The 19,209-nt window shown below is 33.2% G+C and overlaps 3 protein-coding genes across 5 annotated transcripts; 1 reads left to right on the top strand and 2 right to left on the bottom strand.

Moving 5' to 3' along the window:
* Positions 1-373: 373 nt before the first annotated feature.
* On the top strand, positions 374-5,184 carry LOC146907251 (EamA-like transporter family). The gene is made up of 3 exons (XM_085724258.1): positions 374-1,317; positions 1,919-2,339; positions 4,699-5,184. The coding sequence occupies exons 1-3, from the start codon at positions 742-744 to the stop codon at positions 5,016-5,018; spliced, it is 1,317 nt and encodes a 438-aa protein (XP_085580384.1). The 5' UTR covers positions 374-741; the 3' UTR covers positions 5,019-5,184.
* A 2,701-nt stretch (positions 5,185-7,885) lies between these two features.
* Positions 7,886-10,985, bottom strand: LOC146907250 (PPPDE putative thiol peptidase family protein). Of its 3 annotated transcripts, none has more exons than XM_085730844.1 (5): positions 10,748-10,985; positions 10,293-10,374; positions 10,104-10,201; positions 9,174-9,490; positions 7,886-8,423 (listed from the first exon to the last, which is right to left on the bottom strand). In XM_085730844.1, the coding sequence occupies exons 2-5, from the start codon at positions 10,299-10,301 to the stop codon at positions 8,002-8,004; spliced, it is 846 nt and encodes a 281-aa protein (XP_085586970.1). In that variant the 5' UTR covers positions 10,302-10,374; positions 10,748-10,985; the 3' UTR covers positions 7,886-8,001. The 3 variants fall into 3 exon arrangements, with proteins under 3 accessions (XP_085586970.1, XP_085586969.1, XP_085586968.1); XM_085730843.1 differs by having other exon boundaries at positions 10,843-10,985; XM_085730842.1 differs by having other exon boundaries at positions 10,933-10,985.
* A 1,308-nt stretch (positions 10,986-12,293) lies between these two features.
* Positions 12,294-17,485, bottom strand: RUS4 (root UVB sensitive protein (Protein of unknown function, DUF647)). The gene is made up of 10 exons (XM_085730841.1): positions 16,927-17,485; positions 15,858-16,004; positions 15,398-15,544; positions 14,874-14,936; positions 14,711-14,787; positions 14,338-14,443; positions 13,991-14,093; positions 13,762-13,910; positions 13,594-13,659; positions 12,294-12,771 (listed from the first exon to the last, which is right to left on the bottom strand). The coding sequence occupies exons 1-10, from the start codon at positions 17,371-17,373 to the stop codon at positions 12,544-12,546; spliced, it is 1,533 nt and encodes a 510-aa protein (XP_085586967.1). The 5' UTR covers positions 17,374-17,485; the 3' UTR covers positions 12,294-12,543.
* Positions 17,486-19,209: the final 1,724 nt, after the last annotated feature.

Raw genomic sequence — 19,209 nt, 5'->3', positions numbered from 1 at the left:
TGATTTTGGTTATTCATGAGGTACTAGGATTCCCACCAAACATCCATGGCTGAATCAACTCATAATTGGCGAAGTCGTAGGTTCAATTCCTACTGGATGCACGCCAATAGAACCGTACCTCCCATAAAGTCGATTTTTGTTCAAGAATGAATCAATCCGAACTGTTTAACTTAACTAATTTCTTGATTTCCATCATTTTCAATTTACGTAATTTATTTATATTTACTTGGGTAAAGAGCAGAATTTATAAAATAATACATGTGAATATAGTGTTTTCTTTTTGGTTTTTTTTGGAGGACGGTGTAAATCTATTATACTCTTTTTATTTTAGGTCCTAGGTGATTGTGTATTAGGAAAAAAGTGGGGTGCGAATAACATTTACCAATAGATTTCTGTTTGCAACTTTTTCGACCGATTTCATAACGAAAATTTGAATAAATCACAAATTCAGATCCAACCCATAATTTGGATTCAATTTCTACGAAGAATTTGCTTCGCGACATCATAGAAAATTTGTTTCCACCGATTTTGATTATCCGACAGGTACATCGTACTGTGTCAGATTATGATTTTCTCATTCAAAGTTTAAGTCATCCAAATTACGACTTTCTTGTAGCTTGTAGGTGATTATTTTCTAGAATTGCAAAATGGGTCTTGATAATTTTTCAATTAGAACATGTTTTGATTTCTGGGTATGCTAGATTTTGAATTTTGAGAAGGGTTTTTGGTGATATATAGATAATGGTGGGTTCAAAAGATTTGGATAGTAAAGCATGGAAATGGGGTTTAGGTTTGATATATATAATAGCTGTTGCAATAATATGGATAGCTGCTAGTTTTGTAGTGCAATCTGTTGTAGATGCTGGCGTGTCGCCGTTTCTTGTTACTTACATATGCAATTCATTGTTTGTGGTGTTGATTCCAATTGTTGAAATTGGGAGGTATTTGGAGGATTCTTATGGTAGTTTATTGTTTTGGAAGAGTGATAAGAGTTTTAAAGGGAGGTTAGGGGAGTCGGAGCAGGCAATACTTCTTAGAGATAATGAGGCGAGCGGTGAAGCTGTGGAGTCGTTGGTTATTGATGAGGTGGATGGGATTATTGATAGGAATGATGGTTCTGAATTGCTGCCTTCGGATGATGTAGTTGGAGGATTGGTTGGTCGGGTTGGTTTGGTTGAAAATGTTGATCAAAGAGGGTTGGATGAGAAAGGGCGTTGGACTCGTTGCAGAGTCGCTAAAGTTAGTTTATTGATATGCCCGTTTTGGTTTTTCGCTCAACTCACTTTTAACTTGTCCTTGAAGTATACTACAGTCACGGTGAGTGAATTTGGAATTTTTTGTCTTTGCTTTTAACTTTTGTTTCACTTCATTATTTAGCTTAAATTAGCAGAAATTATGGTTTGACATACAAAGTTGACAACAAAAATCAAAAACAATTTTGATGGTTAACGTCGTTCGAGTATATGGCTGCTTACTTTCAATGAGTAGTTAATGAATATAACAAGGTGTTACAACTTATTTAATTATTCATTGAACGTAATTAACCACAATTTTGAACGTCACTAACCATGATTTCTAGGCATTCAAATAAATATGGTATCCATTATAAGTTATTACCCTCCAAATGAGGTTCATATATACATGATTCTTAAGTTTTCAAATATACATAGATATCTTATCTATTAACCACAATTTCTATTCAAACATACACAGAAAAATTGTGGTCAGAATCATGGTTAATTGTGTTTTGTGAATGGCAATGAGTGACATCTTGTTGTAGTAATTAATCATCTACTAATTGTAACTAACCATGTATTTGATTTGCATTTACTGTCCAAATTGTTGTCGAATTTTGTTGTCTCATTTTGTGTCAAAATAACACACCTCTAAATTAGTTACTTTTTCATGTTATGTGCAGTCAAATACAATCTTAAGCAGTGCATCCAGTCTTTTTACCTTCTTGGTTTCACTAGCTTTTTTGGGAGAAAAGTTTACTTGGTTAAAGCTCTTTAGTGTTCTTCTCTGCATGGGAGGAACAATAATTGTAAGTCTTGGTGATTCACAATCTGGTTTAAGAACAGTTGCCTCAAATCCTCTTCTTGGAGACATTTTTGCACTTTCTTCAGCAGGATTGTATGCAGTGTATATCACCCTTATTCGCAAGAAATTAAATGACGATGATGGAAAGAATGGTGAAGCTAGTATGGCTCAGTTTCTTGGATTTCTGGGGCTTTTCAATGTTATACTTTTTCTTCCAGTTGCCCTAATACTCAATTTCACCAAGGCCGAACCTTTTTATATGCTTACTTGGAAGCAGCTTGGTCTGATTATTGGCAAAGGTTTGTATTCGCTATCTTTTACATTTTCTTTGGAGTTTGATGAAGTGGCTAAGTTCTTTATGCATTTTTCTAGGGAAATGAAATTGTTATTTGCTAAGAGTAGATCAAATAAATGATAGTCATGATTATAGGTTAAACTAATAAGATGACTTTACATGTAAATGGTTTAACATTAACATGATTTAAAATACGATATTATTTCATCTATGCATCCAACCCAACCCTGGTAAAAGGCTTCGATTATTGTTGTTGTTCTTGTTGTTTTATGAATGGCATTCCCATTTACCCTTTACTCTTGGTGCATGCCCTTTACATATTGTATTTTGCAAATATGAGCATTCTCTTGGACGAATTTGGCTCCTTTAAGGGTTCTTTTTAGGACGAATTTGGCTCCTTTAAGGGTTCTTTTTAGAAAGGAAACTGAAGAGTTGTAACTATTGATGAGAAAATCAAGATAGTGTATTTAAATAAATTTGTTGTTGTGTGCATTCTATCACAAGCTCAAACATTTCTTTTCCAATCAATAGTTGTAAGTTATAACTCATCACTTTTTCCTCTAAAGCGAATTCCACTTTAGAAGGAGACAAATCTCGTTTAGACCTTGGTTATTTATATATGTATAATGTATAATTGCTTGTGCCTGTGAGTAGCAGCTTTAGCGATAAATAATACTCGTAAACCACTATAGGGTTGACATTGGTTCATATAAACTTAATGAAAATTAATCTGAGAGCAAATTTGATTATAGTTCCTGGTGCAAACTTTTTACCTTCAAAATGTTAAGCTTCGGTAGATTGAAACACAAGCAAAAGGAAATTAATATTTCTTCATATTTTGCTTGGATGGTAATAAGAGGAAGCCCTAAAAATGATACCATAATTTTAGATTTCTATTAATAGGTATAGGTTTAGTCAAAAAAAAAAAAAATGAATAGGTATAGCCGTATAGGTTACCATAAATCAGAAATTCTTTTGAGAGATAAATTGCAGCTTCATACCATTTCACTTTGGTAGCCTTCTGTTATAATAAAAAATATCACTTCCGCACCCTGTGACTTGGTTGACTGCTGCTAGAATTTAAGAAACGGTTCAGGAGTAGCCTAGTCACGAGGTTCCATCTGTTATGAGATCTGGGAAGGGTCAATATATATGCACTCTGTATAAAGAAAAAAAAAAAAAAAAAAAAAGTCAGCAACTTTTTGTCCTGCTTAGTTTTTATTCCTTATTCCTGATTTGATTTTCCAATGGAACACTTCTCATGTGTTTTGTATGTCTAAAATATTTGAGACATCTTAAGTATTGATCAAGAGGACCATCATTAGCTGAATACATCTTGGTGGGAGATTGACTAAAATTTTCTTAAAAAGCCACCCACCTTATTTTAGAATTTATTTGAGAAGTCCTCGTGAGCTTAGCTCGGTTGGTATGGACAATGCATAAAATATGCAAGGTTTGGGGTTCGAACCCGGCCACCACCAAAAAAAGAATTTATTTGGGAAAAGGGGACATGCACTGTCAGTGTAAACTAGTTTTACTCTTACACGGGCGTTCAATGAGAACCCAGTATTGAGTTATTTTTAAATTGCAGTTATAAACTGTGCTTAGTTGGCAAAATCATGAGTTCTTATTGGATGTCAGTGCGTCTCCATTAAACTCATAAGAATTATCAAACCTAGAAAACAAAACTATGTATGCATTACTTCATTTATGACGTTCTTAGTGAGAAGCTGGAAGCTCATTTGTGTCTTTAAGCTTCGTTGTTGATCTTCCAATTGTTAGTACCATGTTGTGCAAATCTTTGTTGGCTGACAATGATGATTATTTTTTGTTTTTTTATTGGCATGTTACTGCAATCACTTTATCTTTCAGTGATAAATGAGCACAATCTATTAGGCAAACACTTTATTGCTACTTCAAAAAACACTTTATCCGCATATTAACAACTTTGCATCTGTACATGGATTAGAACATCAAAGAGTTGATATGACTTTCATGGCTCTATAAGTAACAGATGTCCCCAACTTTTTTCCTTTTAAGATGACTCACCATGGTTGGTTTGAGAATAATTTTGTTTTCATTACCTGTTTTTGCTTTTGATTACAAAACCGTCACATTATTTTCATCTTGGTTTTTGTTTTCAAATATTTACACATGAAACATTGAAAACAACTTTTTTGTTTGCACTGTTTTCTGTTCAAATATTTGAAAATTGGAAATAAACTGAAAATAGCGTGTGAATTTTGTAATTAAAGGTGAAAGCTGAAAACATTTTCTCATTCAAACATGCCCTTTAATCCACGTATCCTTTCCTCATTCTACATTATTTGACATGTACATTTTATATTTCCTATCAAAACCAGGATTGCTGGACAATGTGCTGAGTGATTACTTATGGGCCAAGGCTGTTCTTCTTACATCAACCACAGTAGCAACAGCTGGACTCACAATTCAAGTCCCATTGGCTGCCATTGTCGATACCATCACTGGACATTCTCCTCCCTTCATGGATTACCTCGGAGCAGTAGCTGTCATGATCGGCTTTGCGGGAATCAACATTCCAGCCGAAACTTTTAGCAAATCAACAGAAGCTACTGCTGTGGAATTGAAAAATGAAGATGTGAATATAAGAGATGAAGAGCATGCTTTGCCAAGAACACAAGATTCAGATGCTGTACCATAGCTTGTACATTGCATTCTTTTTAGTTATTAGTTCAACTGTAAAATATTTTTTTGGTACTGCCAATTTTGTTGCAATAACTGAAATGTACTGCTATAAAAAAATAGAAGAATAAAAACTTGATGAAATAGTATAAAAGAAGTATACACGTTTTACATTTGGAAAGCCATGTAAATTGCCTTGAGGTTCTGTAAATTTGCTCCTTGGATAAAATTTTCCTTTATGGTTGAGGTGCCTTTTTGAAGTGGATTGCGTAAAATAAGAATCTGCTGACAAGCTTTGGATTACTACCCTCAAAAAAAAAAACTTTGGATTACTAATTTAATTAATAATAAGTAAAATATAATTCAAATATCATAAGTTGATCCATGAGTTCTTTTTACTTTGAAAAGAACTTAATCCTAATAGTTGATTAAAAAAAATACGATTTTGAGATTATATAAGGAAATCGCATTCTACTTTTATATTATCTGTTTTCTCTTAAAATAAATAAATTGGAGAGGTGCAAAGCTGACTAGTTATGTGACACATAAGTTTTGTAAGACCAACTTCTCAAAATTTTAGCTGCCACAATAATGTTTTTTTTTATTGTAAAGTACTCTATAGGCTAGAAATCACCTCTTAAACGTATAAGTGAAGTGTCTGAAGTTTGAACATCAACACCTGCATATATAATGCGTTGTTCCTTCTAATTGTGTTAAGATCACGGGGACATGTGTTTTTAGTCTAATACTCGGTTTTTATACCAGACAAAGAAACAACAATGTGTTTTTTTATTTCCATCCATAAATTTAAAAAATCGCTCTTTATGCTTTCTTTTTTTCTTCAAACCACCCCGAAATGCTTCCATTTTTTCTCTCAGACACCCAAAAAGACCAAAATAATCCCAACGACAGTTAACTTCTATGGAGAGACTTTTTAAATCAATTATATACTAATTTATAAAGTGATTGAACCACTTCCAAAAATGTCAAACAATACTTAACTGTCATTAGAGAACCGGACGGTACTTAAATACAGCTCAAGGCTCAAGAGAAATTGGATAAGCCTAGAGAGAAATTTCCATGAATTTGTTGTAACCAGAAATAGATTCCTATCTTTTTGTCCACTTGGCATCCGAGTATTTCAAAATATTATTGTGGCGTTTATTAGTGAAAACATGTTCCTTTTGAAGTGAACTTCGATTTGTACTTAAGAATTCGAGCAACTACATTCGATCACATTAAAGAATTAACTTACAACATTGATTAATATAATTGGTGTAGTATAATTTAGTTTAGCAGCTAATCTTTAGTATCTGCCTAGATTAGGATAGGTCTTTCCCTGATCTAGAATTAACTTTACACTAAGATCTTGGAGGGCCATTAGGTTTACACTTTACACTAAGATCTTAGAGCAAACTTTCTCTAAGAAATAACAATACCCCACTCCATCTTACCTACTTCTATGACCCATCCCTAGAAAGTAAGCATTGAATGTCCAAGTGCTTAATCTAAACTTTTTAAATTGGTGATTTTCAATGTTTGATACTCTCATAATCACCTCCTATAATCACAATGTCATTATCACACACAAACACACCCATACGCACACACGTCATAAACTGAGTAATTCTAACTTGCAATACATCTTCCAAATTGGTTAAAGAACTATATTGAGTCGACCAAACCATGTTTGAATAACTCATCATTACACATCTTTGTATTTTATTTCTGTTTCATATATAATCTTAGGTATAAGATTTCAATAGTAGAAACCCTTGAGGAAGACAATTTCCTCTTTCAATTTTACAATATTTTACCAAGAAAGAACAATAACTTCTTTTATTTCTCATGATAAACAACGTTCCCACTTCCCACAAAGTACAATAAATGGTAACTTTGGCGTTAAGAAATTGACGTTGAAACGCGTATTGACAAGTACATGTTGAATCTTCCCACAAAAAAAAAATAGTACATATTGAATCTTTCTTCCATCCTCACTTATGGGTGGCACTTATGTAGAATGCACCCACTTTGTTTGACTTGTCCACATAGGTCATGAGGTCATGCATCTTTGAACTGCGTTATTTCTTGACCCACTTGCAAGTTGGAACCTCCATCTTCTTCAATTCTATGAAAAATACTTGTGGCACAAGTATATCTGAACGTGGACACACTCACATATTTGAGAAAAGTGTAAAATGAAAAAAAGAATAAAATAATGACATTTGAGAAAAGTTAAACGAGAAAATAATAAAATAATACATATGTTTAAATAATTAAAAAAAAATATGCATTTTTGTGTGCTAAAATACTCACGGACACGGTCATGCAAGATTATTTCATTTATTTCTAATTCCACACTCCCGAACACTTTCATCGTTTTGTGTTTGACTGTTCAAATCGATAAATTTGACAAAAACGATTTAGGCAAATAAGATCAAAATAAATTTTATTTTAGTGTTTGATATTGTTCATGAAATTATTCATATTTAATGTTATTTAATTAATATAAATACAATAATTTGAATGAATATAGTTGAGAAAAATAGACTACACCAAAATGCCGTCTCTATATAACAGGATTCCTTGCTGTGTTACAGCAGGGTGCTGTAATGAATGATAGCCATCCGATCACAATTGTACAGCCAAGATTGTTTTAACTAAAAAGACACAGTTTTCAATCTCCACAGTTTGATCTCAAACGGACAGCTGAGATCGAAAACTGAATTCATAAGATAAATTAATCCAAAATATAGATTCACTTAAAATAATTAAATATAATTGCCTCCACTTTAGCCAGCTTCAAATGCATATATTCCATTTCCGCCATAAAATTCAAGAACAAAAGTAACAAAATGTAAACATCCACACAACAGAGTCAGAGAGTGATTCAATTGTGTCTCAAATTTAATTTAAAAATCCACCACAAACAATTGCAGTGACATTGTATACATAACAAATTGTTAACTAAATTAAAATAAAAATGACAGAAACAATTGTTGTTAACTCTGTGACACAGACATCTGGCCATGTCTTTCCATAACTCTTCTAGTAGCAAGTGCTGCAGCTTCACTAGCACGCATTGTCCCAGTTGCCATTATTGCAGCAAACTCTTTGATTATCTCATCTTGAACCTTGTTCCTTGCATCACCTAAAGGATCTTTTACAACACCATTGGGTTGTGCTGGTTTTTCAGAAGCTGACACTGCATTTTCTGTCTTCTTATCTTCTTCTTCTTTGCCTTTTGCTACTTCGTTGTTGGGAATAGCCTTTTTCTCGGTGGTTGAGTTAGGTGCATTTGAACTCTTTTGGGTGGTGACTGAGGCAAAATTTGAAGCAGGACTCACTGTGGAAGGCCTGAATTGTGGTACTTGTGGAACACCGCCGGATTTTAATGTTGTCTCTAAATTCTGAATCATTGGCACTGTCAAATTGAAGATATAGATGTAAGTACCGACAGTATTAAGCAGAACAAATATACATGAACATTAGAAATTCAATTTATACAGCAACAAATGTAGTTTGAAAATTACTTGTCATATATAAGCAAAGTGATGCAAAGCTAAGGATGTATTTATACGGACTTATTTAGACTTATCTGATGACACGAGACACTACCGGAAATTTGGAAGAATGTATGAATTTCAGCACTACAAAAACGACTTGTAGGATATACATGTCTCCTACTTATAAACTCATTATCCGGCCATGTGTCATCAATGTAGGACTCTTCACATACCCCCTCAAGGCCATATTGGACATATACAGTATGACTAGAGAGGTCCGATAGCGGTTGTCGAATCCTATGCGGAACTCTTAACAGTTCTTATTGTATACATAACTATTAGACCAAAAAAAATATCTTAAAACAAAAGCAATACAATATTTATATGAAAATGCCTAAAGTATTTCCAAATTGTCTATAGTTATTGGTTAAACAGTTTCTACATGCCATAAAGATTTGATTGAGTGAGTGTATTTTGTTACTCAATATGTCAAAATATTATTACTATTATACGATACTAAGGCATAACCATGTCTACAAGCAGCGGACAGCTAAGAAGAATTATTATACGATACTATCATACGCTACTAAGGCATAACCCTGTCTACAAGCAGCGGACAGCTAAGAAGAATTTCTGATTCGAGTGAAGTGTTGTAGGTGATAACTTACAGAAAAGAGAACCCATTGGACTGTTCATAACTTCATTAGGGAGCTGAAGAATATAATCAGGAATGGTAGCACCAACCAAAAATTGAGCAACTTCATTGCTGAAGTTGTTGCAGTTGTGAGTAAGCAAGCTATAGGTTTCAGGCAAGTACCGCGGACTGATTTCCTGCAAATACATTTCAAACACATCCTTTGGAACATGAGTAACACCTAACTCTACCACTTTGAGTGGAGTTCCATATGGTGTTGATCCGGCAGGCAAGTGTTGTATGCCACCACCAAAGAAGTACTCATTGCCATAAACCACAATTCCTGTGTGCCTGAAGTATAAACACAATACCCGAAATTATAACCAAAATATACCTTTCAATATCATTGTTATCAAATAGTGGCTATAGTAACACTATAGCACCATCATATGACAGAAATTAAACAAATCGCTAATGTCCCGCAATACTCAATTTAGTACAAAATTTTGTCAGATAATTAGTAGAATATGAACAAACCACTATCTTCTATGATCTGCCATAGACAACATCGTTCAGCACAACCAAGATGTTGGCATGTACATTCAAGATACAAGAGGAAAGAAACAAACCTATGGTAAAGCTATGTAGCACCAACCCTGCAGATTAAAGGTGTGTTCGGTTTCTGTGTTTACGACCCAACACACATAGTTACATTCTATCTCTTCCACTTATCAATTTATTATCAATGTCAACGTGTCAGTGCTAGTGTTGTATATATTTTCCGTGTATTATGTTAATGCTTTGTAGTTCAAAAAGTTACAAGTCAATGCCATTCATTCAACACAACATAGACATAAAACAAACCTCTGATCTGTAATTCTAAAATACAACAACTAATTAAGCCATTAGATCATGAACATTATACTATGGTACGGACCTAAAACAAAGGGAAACAAACACTCACCATATGCCTTCGATGGTTTTCCCCAAAAACGACGTTGAAAGCTGTCGAGCAAGTCCTTGGCTTAGATCATAAACATTAAGAGTAACCCTGTAACCCTCCTGCAAACAATTAAAGTATTAAATGCCATGAATCATGATAAATAAAATCACTGCAAGTATCTAATATGGCAAAACTAATTGTACCACATACCTCAGCCATGTGGTTCAGTTGAATGAAAATTAGTAAAGCACTCAAAAACACTTGAAGATAATCGTAAATTCTTCAATAGAACCTAACAGAATCAAAAACCACATTAGAAGAAAAAAAAACAATTTTGAGTAATCATATGAAAAAAAAAACATAGCAGATTCAAAAAAAAAAACTATCTTCAACTGAAAAACATGTTAATTCAATATTTCAATGCATTCTACCAACAATTCCAGTTTCTCATACACAAGACAGACCCTCAAAATTTCCATCATTATTAGAACACAATAATCAAACAAAGTATATAATTATATTTATATTCCAACAAAAATACATAATTCACAAAAGTAAACAACTAAAACACAATGACCCTTTTCAAAGAACAACACATCCATTAAAACCCAGATAATTTTCTTTTAAAAAACTCAAAACCCATTAAAAAAAAACTGCACTTTTACCCAGAATGGAGTACGTAAATCCCAATTGAGAAAAACCCAATTCTAAAAATCCAAACTTTAATACATTCATCACAGATCTATTTGAAAAAATCTACCTTTGCAAAAGAAACAACAATCCAAAATTGGAGGAAATTCACAAATGAGAGAGAGAGAGAGAGAGAGAGAGAGAGAGAGAGAGAGATTACTATGAAGGAGACGAGGAAAGTTCAAACAAACAAAACAAAACACGTTAGTTGTTAAAGCACGAAACAAGGGAAAGCGGTGTTAAATAAACGGACAAATTGCATTGGAGATTTAGATTTTCTACGACATGAATTGTTTTTTCACTTTTCCAGTTGCATCTATCACCTTCTAGAATCATCTACTGTCCACTTATTTATATCCACGTGTTTATTTTGTTTTTCTTGTTTTTTTAATGTGAAAAATGTTAACAAGAAAAATGTGCTAATGTGAATGCAGCATATTATATAGTCCATATTTATATTCCTCAAAAAAAATAAAATATATAGTCCATATTTATAATTTAGTTTATCAAAATATGAAAATGCTTATAATTCATAATAATAAAATATAAAAATACAAAAAATATATATGAAAATACAAAATTTCTATTATTCATACTTATAATTTTCATCAAAACTAGCAACAAATTTGTAATACCATAATTTTTCCTTTAAAAAAATGTAACGCCATAATTTTTGACAACAGGAGTGTATTTTCTTTAACACTAAAATTTGCTGATAAAATAATCGCAATAGTCCTTAAATTAAATCAAAGTGGATTTTCCTTTTTTAAAACATTTCAACTTGACGATCAGAGTTTTGTTGACAGTGAGGGGTAGAAGTGAAGAAGAAAGTTTTTTCGGTCGGATAATGTTAATGGAGGAGTATAGAAATTTATTGACTAATGTTTTTTGGACAATTTAGATGACGAGTGAGAATGGAATCAAAATTTTGATGGCATTTACTCACTTAAAGAAGCTTATTTCTTGATCTCTAACCCCCGTTTATTGACTAGTATTTTTCACCACCAAAACCATTCTCATCATTTCTTCAATCAAATTAGTTACATTCTATGAAAATTGATTCATTTGAGCTCATATCAGTTAGTGGAGATTTTATAAAAAAGAAAAAGTTATTTGATGGTTCGAAATAATGATTATCACAATCTCATATGTTATTTGATGTGTAGTTTTGAGTGCAAATTGACATTGAAGATACACCGTAGAATCACAAACATCAATTATCCTCACCCTAAGTTCAATAAGATTATCACGCCTCTTCGTAAAGATAAGGTATTTTAAGCTGAGGACGAAGATCACAATGTTGAGGACAATACCTCATCATCAAAGTCATCCTCACATTTCTTGATGACCAAGATTTGTAAAAGAACAAAAATACAAAAAGACATTTGTCATTGACATGACCAACTCACTATTCATTTACTATTTATGATTGTACTTGCGTAAAGTAAACATCTAAAGTAACTTTATGTACTACACGGATTTGACTTTAATAGTCTTCTTGAACTTGGATGGAGAATGTCATTTAGAGAGAAAAGTAAAGTTTATCGGTTTGGATATGTCAAAATATCATTATTCTATGTAAAAATACATTAAAATCATGGATATGTTAAAAATACATTTCTTTACTCATTTGTTTATACAATTAGGATCTCTTACTTTTTCCACTAAAGTTAACCCAATGCCCTTAAGGTTAATCTTAAAATGAATAGTAAACCCCCCAAACACTCCCATGATATTAAGGAGCCAACAAAATTTTGAAAACCATCTTTAATTAATCATACACAAAACTGTATCTTGCCTGTTCTTGCTTTGACAATAAAATGTTCTTCACCACCCAACCCATTCCCACCATTTGATCAATCAAATTAGTTACATCCCTTTCTGCATACTTCTTGCCATCCTCAACAATTACAGACCAATCCTCTAGTGGTGAGTTTGATGCATTGTTTTCCCCTATGCTAATATTCCACTTTAGAAGAGTCCTTCTGATGTAGCAGGCCTACAGATTGAATTTTTGTCAAAAAGAAATATCATTAGAATAAGTAAATTGGGTTTCAAGCCAAAGGATTTTTTCCCTTCCATAGTATAAATGGAAGATAATTCACTAATTAAGAAGGATTTAGAGTTAATTGATGTTAGACATGTTTCATGATACGATATTATGACGTCGTTTGATTCATGTAAAAAAATATACTCCTATCTTATCACATGAGAGGAAAGGGAGGATGCATCAAAACATACAAAGTCAAGTTTAATGGACCCTATAACTGTTTTGGACCTAGTAGAATTGGTTTATTTGGAATTATCTACTGGAATAAATATTTGTGAAACTGTTTGACAGAGTTTATGAAAACAACTTATGACATTTTCATAAGCTGTTTTCAGCTCATTTCCATAAGCTTTCTAGGATGGCTTGAGAAAACAGCATATAGCTTCTTTTTTTTAGGTCTTACCCTCCGGTTCTCAAGGAAATGGGCTATGATAGTCCGAAGTCCGGCTGGGAGGTAAACAAAGTCTGGCAAAGGATTGTTCCACCCATGATTCGAACTCATGTTCTCGCGAATGATAGCTTATACCTTATATGAAAACAGTTTGACTTTATTTTATCTTTTGTTATACAAACAGCTTATACATAAACACTTATATGATTAGCGCTTAATTAAGTTGTTTAACCAAAGAGGGACTTTGTGTCTTTCTCCGACGTAACATGACATTGAAAGAAGGAACATGAGAGGATTCAAATTAGCTAGCAGTAATAATACATTAATAACAATATTGATAATAGTAGTTGAAAAATCATCAAGAAGAATTGTCTTATTACCTGCAACAAACCCATAATTATATGCTTTGATTCAGCTCCTTCACGGATGGAAAGAAGGATACGGAACTAGAAAATCGCCACAGACAAAAAGAAGCAAAATAAAAACCAATTAGAATACAAAACTACTTTATAGGAAGTTCACCAAGATAATCTCATAATCATGCTCACCTGGCCAGTTCTTTTTAATCCTTCGAAGATCTCCATGCATACAAAGTAATAATCCTCATCAGTTATGCTTTGTATGGTCTTCATTGAACACTCAGGTATTCGGTCCTTGGGATCTATGCACCCAATTCTAATTGGCCATAAGCTTTTATCTGAATCAAATCTTATTAGTTGACTATAACCTCACCATGGAAAGTATCAAACACGAATGTAAGAGTCCGTCGCATTTTACCTTTAACTCCCATAAAGTTGATTACTTCTTTCTCGCTCACATCTGCCGGGGAAGGCACATATCCAAACTCAATCCAAGTTTTCAGAATGATTTCAAGCCTATCCTAAAACAAAATGCACCAAAAAGACAGTAAAACACATACTCTCAACAAGTCCTACACTATAAAACCGAAACTTGTGTGTTTAATAAAAGAAAAACAAAATGGACGTTTTATGTTAAAATAGACAACGAAGGAGCACCACAGTTCATTTCTTCCAAAATCACTCAGTTTCAGGCGATTAAGTACAAAAGTAAAAAAGTCTTAAATCTGAACACCGCTTCATAACTAAAGCCATCAGAAAACATACCTTAGTCAAGGTTTTCAGATGGACATGTTTTAGTCCCTGATAAATCCCGAAAAGGTCCATGAAAGCAAAAAAGGGATAAACAAAGAAATGGAGACCTGCTTGTGGTCTTGAAAGCCAAGATATAACTGAAGTTAGAAAACGAGTCAAATTATTTAAGCAATAACATGAAAAATATATCATACACCTATACATGACAAGAAAAGTCCATTATTATAGTATACATCATGGCCTTGTAACAACAGTTAAAGTTTTTTTTTTCTCTTTTATTTAGAGCGATAAGGTCACAAATTCTTAAGGTAAATACACTACAATCAGCTCTCAGTTTTACAGCAAAACATAAATAGTAACATTTCATCATGGAGGAAATAACAACCTTTGATGGTTCCCAATCCACATATTAACAAGGGCAGCAAGCATGAGACCAAGGATGTCAAAGCACACTGTTTGAATCTGCAATATATTAAATATTCATAATACAATCCACAAATAAACAGATTAAAGAAAGGTAAACAAAAAAGAAAAACACTTATGCTAACCTGTGCCTTGGCAGAAATTTCACCAAGGTTGTCTGCTTTTGCAAAACTTTGATGAACAGCTGACTGCGTAAACAAAAAGAAAATATCAAGATTCACAGGAAAAAGGAAGTATATCAATCAGTATACTATATAGATGAAAAAAGCAGGGAACTTTTGCATGACGGGTAAACTTATGATATGAAGAATTGCGTAAAAGTATATGCATACAATCTTCAGATAAAAAGGAAAAGGCGAACAATGCACAAGACGGAAAATAGAAGGGATAAAGATGGTAACAAATATGAACATGGCAAAAAAAATAATTGAATTTGAAAGGCAATTGCTAAGAGGTATACTGTGTTAGTCTCTGCAAAATCATTATACATTATACATTAGGCCATTAGGGAACTAAGAGTAAAACTGCTTAACCACCTAAGTGTTGTAATATCATCACGCGAGTAGCTCCAAACCAAGAAAGCTTTTTTTTGTAAAATAAAAGATTAAATGTAATAGAGAACTTAATGCGATAGTGGTTTGATCCTTACCCGAGTTGCTAAGTAGCATGCCAAGCTTATTTGTTTAGCAATATTAGCAATAGTTGCAAGCAGTAGGAAGAATCGAGGAAATGTAGGAGTAAGTAATTCAAGTCCAATGCTTCCAACAAAAAGAACAGATGTAGTGAACCTGACTCTCTTTTTAAAGCAGGTACACACATGCACAGAGAGAGAAAGAGTAATCAGATTCAATTTATAATTAGTACATATCAAATGAAGTTTGAATTACCATCATGCACTTCACGGTTGTTCATGTGACATTTTAGTTAAGGTTAAATGTACTTTTGCCCCCTAAAGGGGGGTAAACCAAAATTCGCACAAATGGCAAAAGAGGCAAAAGTGCATTTAACCCTTTTTTTTATCAAATGCCAAAACTAGTGTTGGCACCTGCAGAAACTGCTGAGTGCCGACAGAAGAAAACTGACTCCTTTGAAAATGGAAGTTAAAATACCTTTAAGTTAGTATCAAAAGCAGAAGCTAGGCTAGCAGTGTATATGCATTTGCTTAGTCGTCCAAGACCATCTTTTAAAACCCAATTAAGGGCAGCAGCTGATGGAAGGGAACTGGAGTATCCGACTCCTATGGCTGTAAACATTGCCTGAGATTAATTGATTGTAACATAGTAAGTTCTTATACAAGCAAGATAAACAAATACAACAAGACCTAAATGAACTTCCATCTAGCTTAATGGAGTATACAAAGTGCAACGCACGCATCCATTGATGAATGATTAGGATACATACAATCTTATTAACACCAAGTTCGGATAGATTTCAAAGAAGCACTAATGGAAAAAGAGATACTTAAAACTTCTCAGAATAATCATGACTTATAAATAATAGCTACTCGTATAAGTTCGAATTAGTTGCTGCCTCTCCATTTTTTAAGGACTGTTTCGTAAGTGAAAAACCACATTTTTATCTTTATTGTGAAGCTCTCATAAGCTAAAATCTAATCTCCAAACTAGGCCTTAGCTTGCTCACTTTCTCTCCCCTCCTGAAAACAAGCACAACACATGGCAACACAACAGATTTTTATATGAATATTGAATCTTTCCACTTGAATGCATGTACCAGGGAGGAACTACCAATCTTCAAAAGCAAACGAATCCAATCATATAACACGATACAAAACAATCCTAACCCCCTTTCATGATGTTCACAGGACATGTCAAATGCTGATAAACCAAGTTTGAACCCTCCCTCATGCATGTAAGTAGATTCATGAACAAGGACCTGTTTGTTTAAGCTTGGATTTGCTTATTTAACCTTATCTACTGACATAAGCAACTGTCAGACTATTTCGAAACACCTATGAACTTATTTTCATAAACTCTATGGGATAGCTTATGAAGACAGCTTATAGTCTTTTGCTATAAAAATAAATAACATATATACATAAGCACTTACATGATACAAATAACTATTTATCCAAACATAACACAAGTCAATACCAAATCAACTCCATAATTTAAATAAACTAGCCCCTGAAGAAACAAAAACCAAGAATCTAATAAGCACCTGAGTAGCAAGAACTTGAAGAGCAGAGCTGAAAACACGATGAAGCAGCTTCCACTTGACAAAATCAATATAATTCTCATTAACCTCTCTAGGAATGAAAAAATCTCTCACAACAGAACCAAACACCCTCAACAAACCATCATCATCAGAAGCAGAACCACCACCACCACCATTAACAGTGACCAACTCCAAGCAGCCACCATTCCAGAAGAATCTAGTGACCTTATTTGGACTCTTAACCACAAAGGGTAGCCGAATTTGTTGCGAACTTTTGTCAACTCCTCCTCCATCAGAAGAGACACAGTCAAGAGAAGTTCTGAGAGATGAAAAAGCTTTGAGTCTTGTAAAAATGAGATTTTGATAAGTGGGTATTGATTGTTTTGGTGTGATAAGGTTCCATGATATGGGGTGAGGGTGATTGGTGGGGGTGTGAAGAGTAAATGGCATGAGAATTTGAAGGTGTAACTATAAAACTTTCAAAAGTGAAGAAAAAAAAAGAAGAACGATTTTTTGAATTGAAGAAGAAAGAAGAATAGAATAAAAGGTTGAGAGGCAAAGGAAGGTTACTGAAGAATCCAATTCTAGTTCTTTTTTATGGCGGCTGCTAAGGTCCACCGGTGAAGCCATAGCTTAATGACCATTGATTTAGTGACCGTCTTGTTAACGAGTGTGTCGGGCACTCTCTAAATATCTTAAATTTAAAAATTATGTTTTTACAAAGTTAAATATTACAAATTTTGATGTATTGAATATTTAATTTCTTACAAAAATTTATTATTAAATGTCTTTAAAAAATGTCCGAGTGGTACTAGCTATCATTTCCTTAATAATGATAATAATGAAGGGTTAAGATGAATGAAAGAAAAAATTTAGTCTTCCAAATAACTTGAATAGTTAATGAGTTCACTAATAATTTAGAAGAATTAAAATTGGGATTTTAGGTGAAATAATTTTTGGCAAATTTTATTTATCTTTTGATCGAATCTGAATTATTACAGCCTTTTTTCTAAAATCAAAAATAAATTGGTCCAACAAAAATTGGTAGTACGTTTTTGATACAAAATGGTACTAGTATTAAGAAGTAAATTAGTCCTTCTTTCCCTAAAAAAAAAGTAAATTAGTCAAATATGAATAAATAGGATATCATAAGTACCATTTTCATTTTGGGGTCTGTATTTTTTGTTATAAAACAAGACTACATGCTCTCATTAGGGAGATGTGTTGCACTTGTTTGACAAATGTCACACAACAATGTTTTCTATGTTCAAACTAAGGTGAACTCATCCCGTAGAACAAAGCCAATGTACTTGTTCCATGCCATGCCCCACACAATCAAGTAGTTTTGGAACATCTTATGCGTGTTAGATGTGATAGACTGATAGTTTTTATTTAGTCTTTTTTTATTTACAAGGTTTTATATTAGTTTCATATTTACGAGGTTTTATATTTGTGTCATAATTAATTTTTGTTTTAATTTGGTCTCATAAGTTTCTTTTGTCTACCAAATTAATTCAAAAAACATTAATTGAGCCTACATAGACGCTGACATGACATGCATTGGTTGGTGATAGGGTCGTGAGGTGGCACAATCAGATCCAATCTCTCTCCTTCTTCTTCCTTTCTATGATCTTCTTCTACACTTCTCACTTCTTCACCCATTTTCATCAAACCATCCATTCTTGTCAAACCCATAACTAAAAAAATCATCATGTCCATTGTTTCACATAACTTCAAATCCAAGATTCATTTGTAGCAAGGTGGATAGTCCCTGTTTGTTGGATCTGTCTTGAGAAGAAGATCATGTACAGAGTGTACTTGTGGAGAAAAACAAGTGTGGAGAATTTTTTGCGATGTTCCAAATCCGAATTTTGAGAAGTTGTGTTTGCAGCATTTGCATTTGCAGCATTTTGGCTTCCAAGTAGTTACAACAATTGATTTTCCAACAGATTGAGATGAATTTCTGGTTGACTCGCTAGGTTGAGTTGCAGGCCTATAACAATCTTCATAGGTCTTTTTGCTAAAACAATTTGGAACATATTGTTCTACATTTAAAACTTTGATCTTTCATGCAAGATATAACATGACAGTATGTCAACCCAATTAAAATCCATTTTCTACATGAACGTAGTTTTTTCAATAGTGATAGAGTATTTATCCCCAATCATTGAAATGTGTATAACATCATAGTCATATTCACCACCACGCAGGCCCGTAACAATTCATATATTAAGCTATAGACATAATTTACACAATATAAATGATAATGAGAGCACAAAGTTCAAC

The sequence above is a fragment of the Medicago sativa genome, chromosome 7, assembly GCF_051527215.1.
Source record: "Medicago sativa cultivar Bolivia chromosome 7, Bolivia_mono, whole genome shotgun sequence".
NCBI lineage: Eukaryota > Viridiplantae > Streptophyta > Magnoliopsida > Fabales > Fabaceae > Medicago > Medicago sativa.
Note: the sequence above shows the minus strand (reverse complement) of the source record. Positions and strands in the feature narration are given on the sequence as shown.

Coding starts and splice junctions, on each gene's coding strand:
- LOC146907251 (XM_085724258.1), top strand. CDS start 742: ATGGTGGGTTCAAAAGATTTGGATAGTAAAGCATGGAAATGGGGTTTA. Junction 1,318..1,918: donor TGAAGTATACTACAGTCACG/GTGAGTGAATTT, acceptor TGTTATGTGCAG/TCAAATACAATCTTAAGCAG. Junction 2,340..4,698: donor TGGTCTGATTATTGGCAAAG/GTTTGTATTCGC, acceptor TATCAAAACCAG/GATTGCTGGACAATGTGCTG.
- LOC146907250 (XM_085730844.1), bottom strand. Junction 9,491..10,103: donor AAAACCATCGAAGGCATATG/GTGAGTGTTTGT, acceptor TTTATACTTCAG/GCACACAGGAATTGTGGTTT. Junction 8,424..9,173: donor TCCAATGGGTTCTCTTTTCT/GTAAGTTATCAC, acceptor TCAATTTGACAG/TGCCAATGATTCAGAATTTA.
- RUS4 (XM_085730841.1), bottom strand. CDS start 17,373: ATGCCATTTACTCTTCACACCCCCACCAATCACCCTCACCCCATATCA. Junction 14,937..15,397: donor CATGCTACTTAGCAACTCGG/GTAAGGATCAAA, acceptor TTGTTTACGCAG/TCAGCTGTTCATCAAAGTTT. Junction 12,772..13,593: donor TAATTATGGGTTTGTTGCAG/GTAATAAGACAA, acceptor TTCAATCTGTAG/GCCTGCTACATCAGAAGGAC.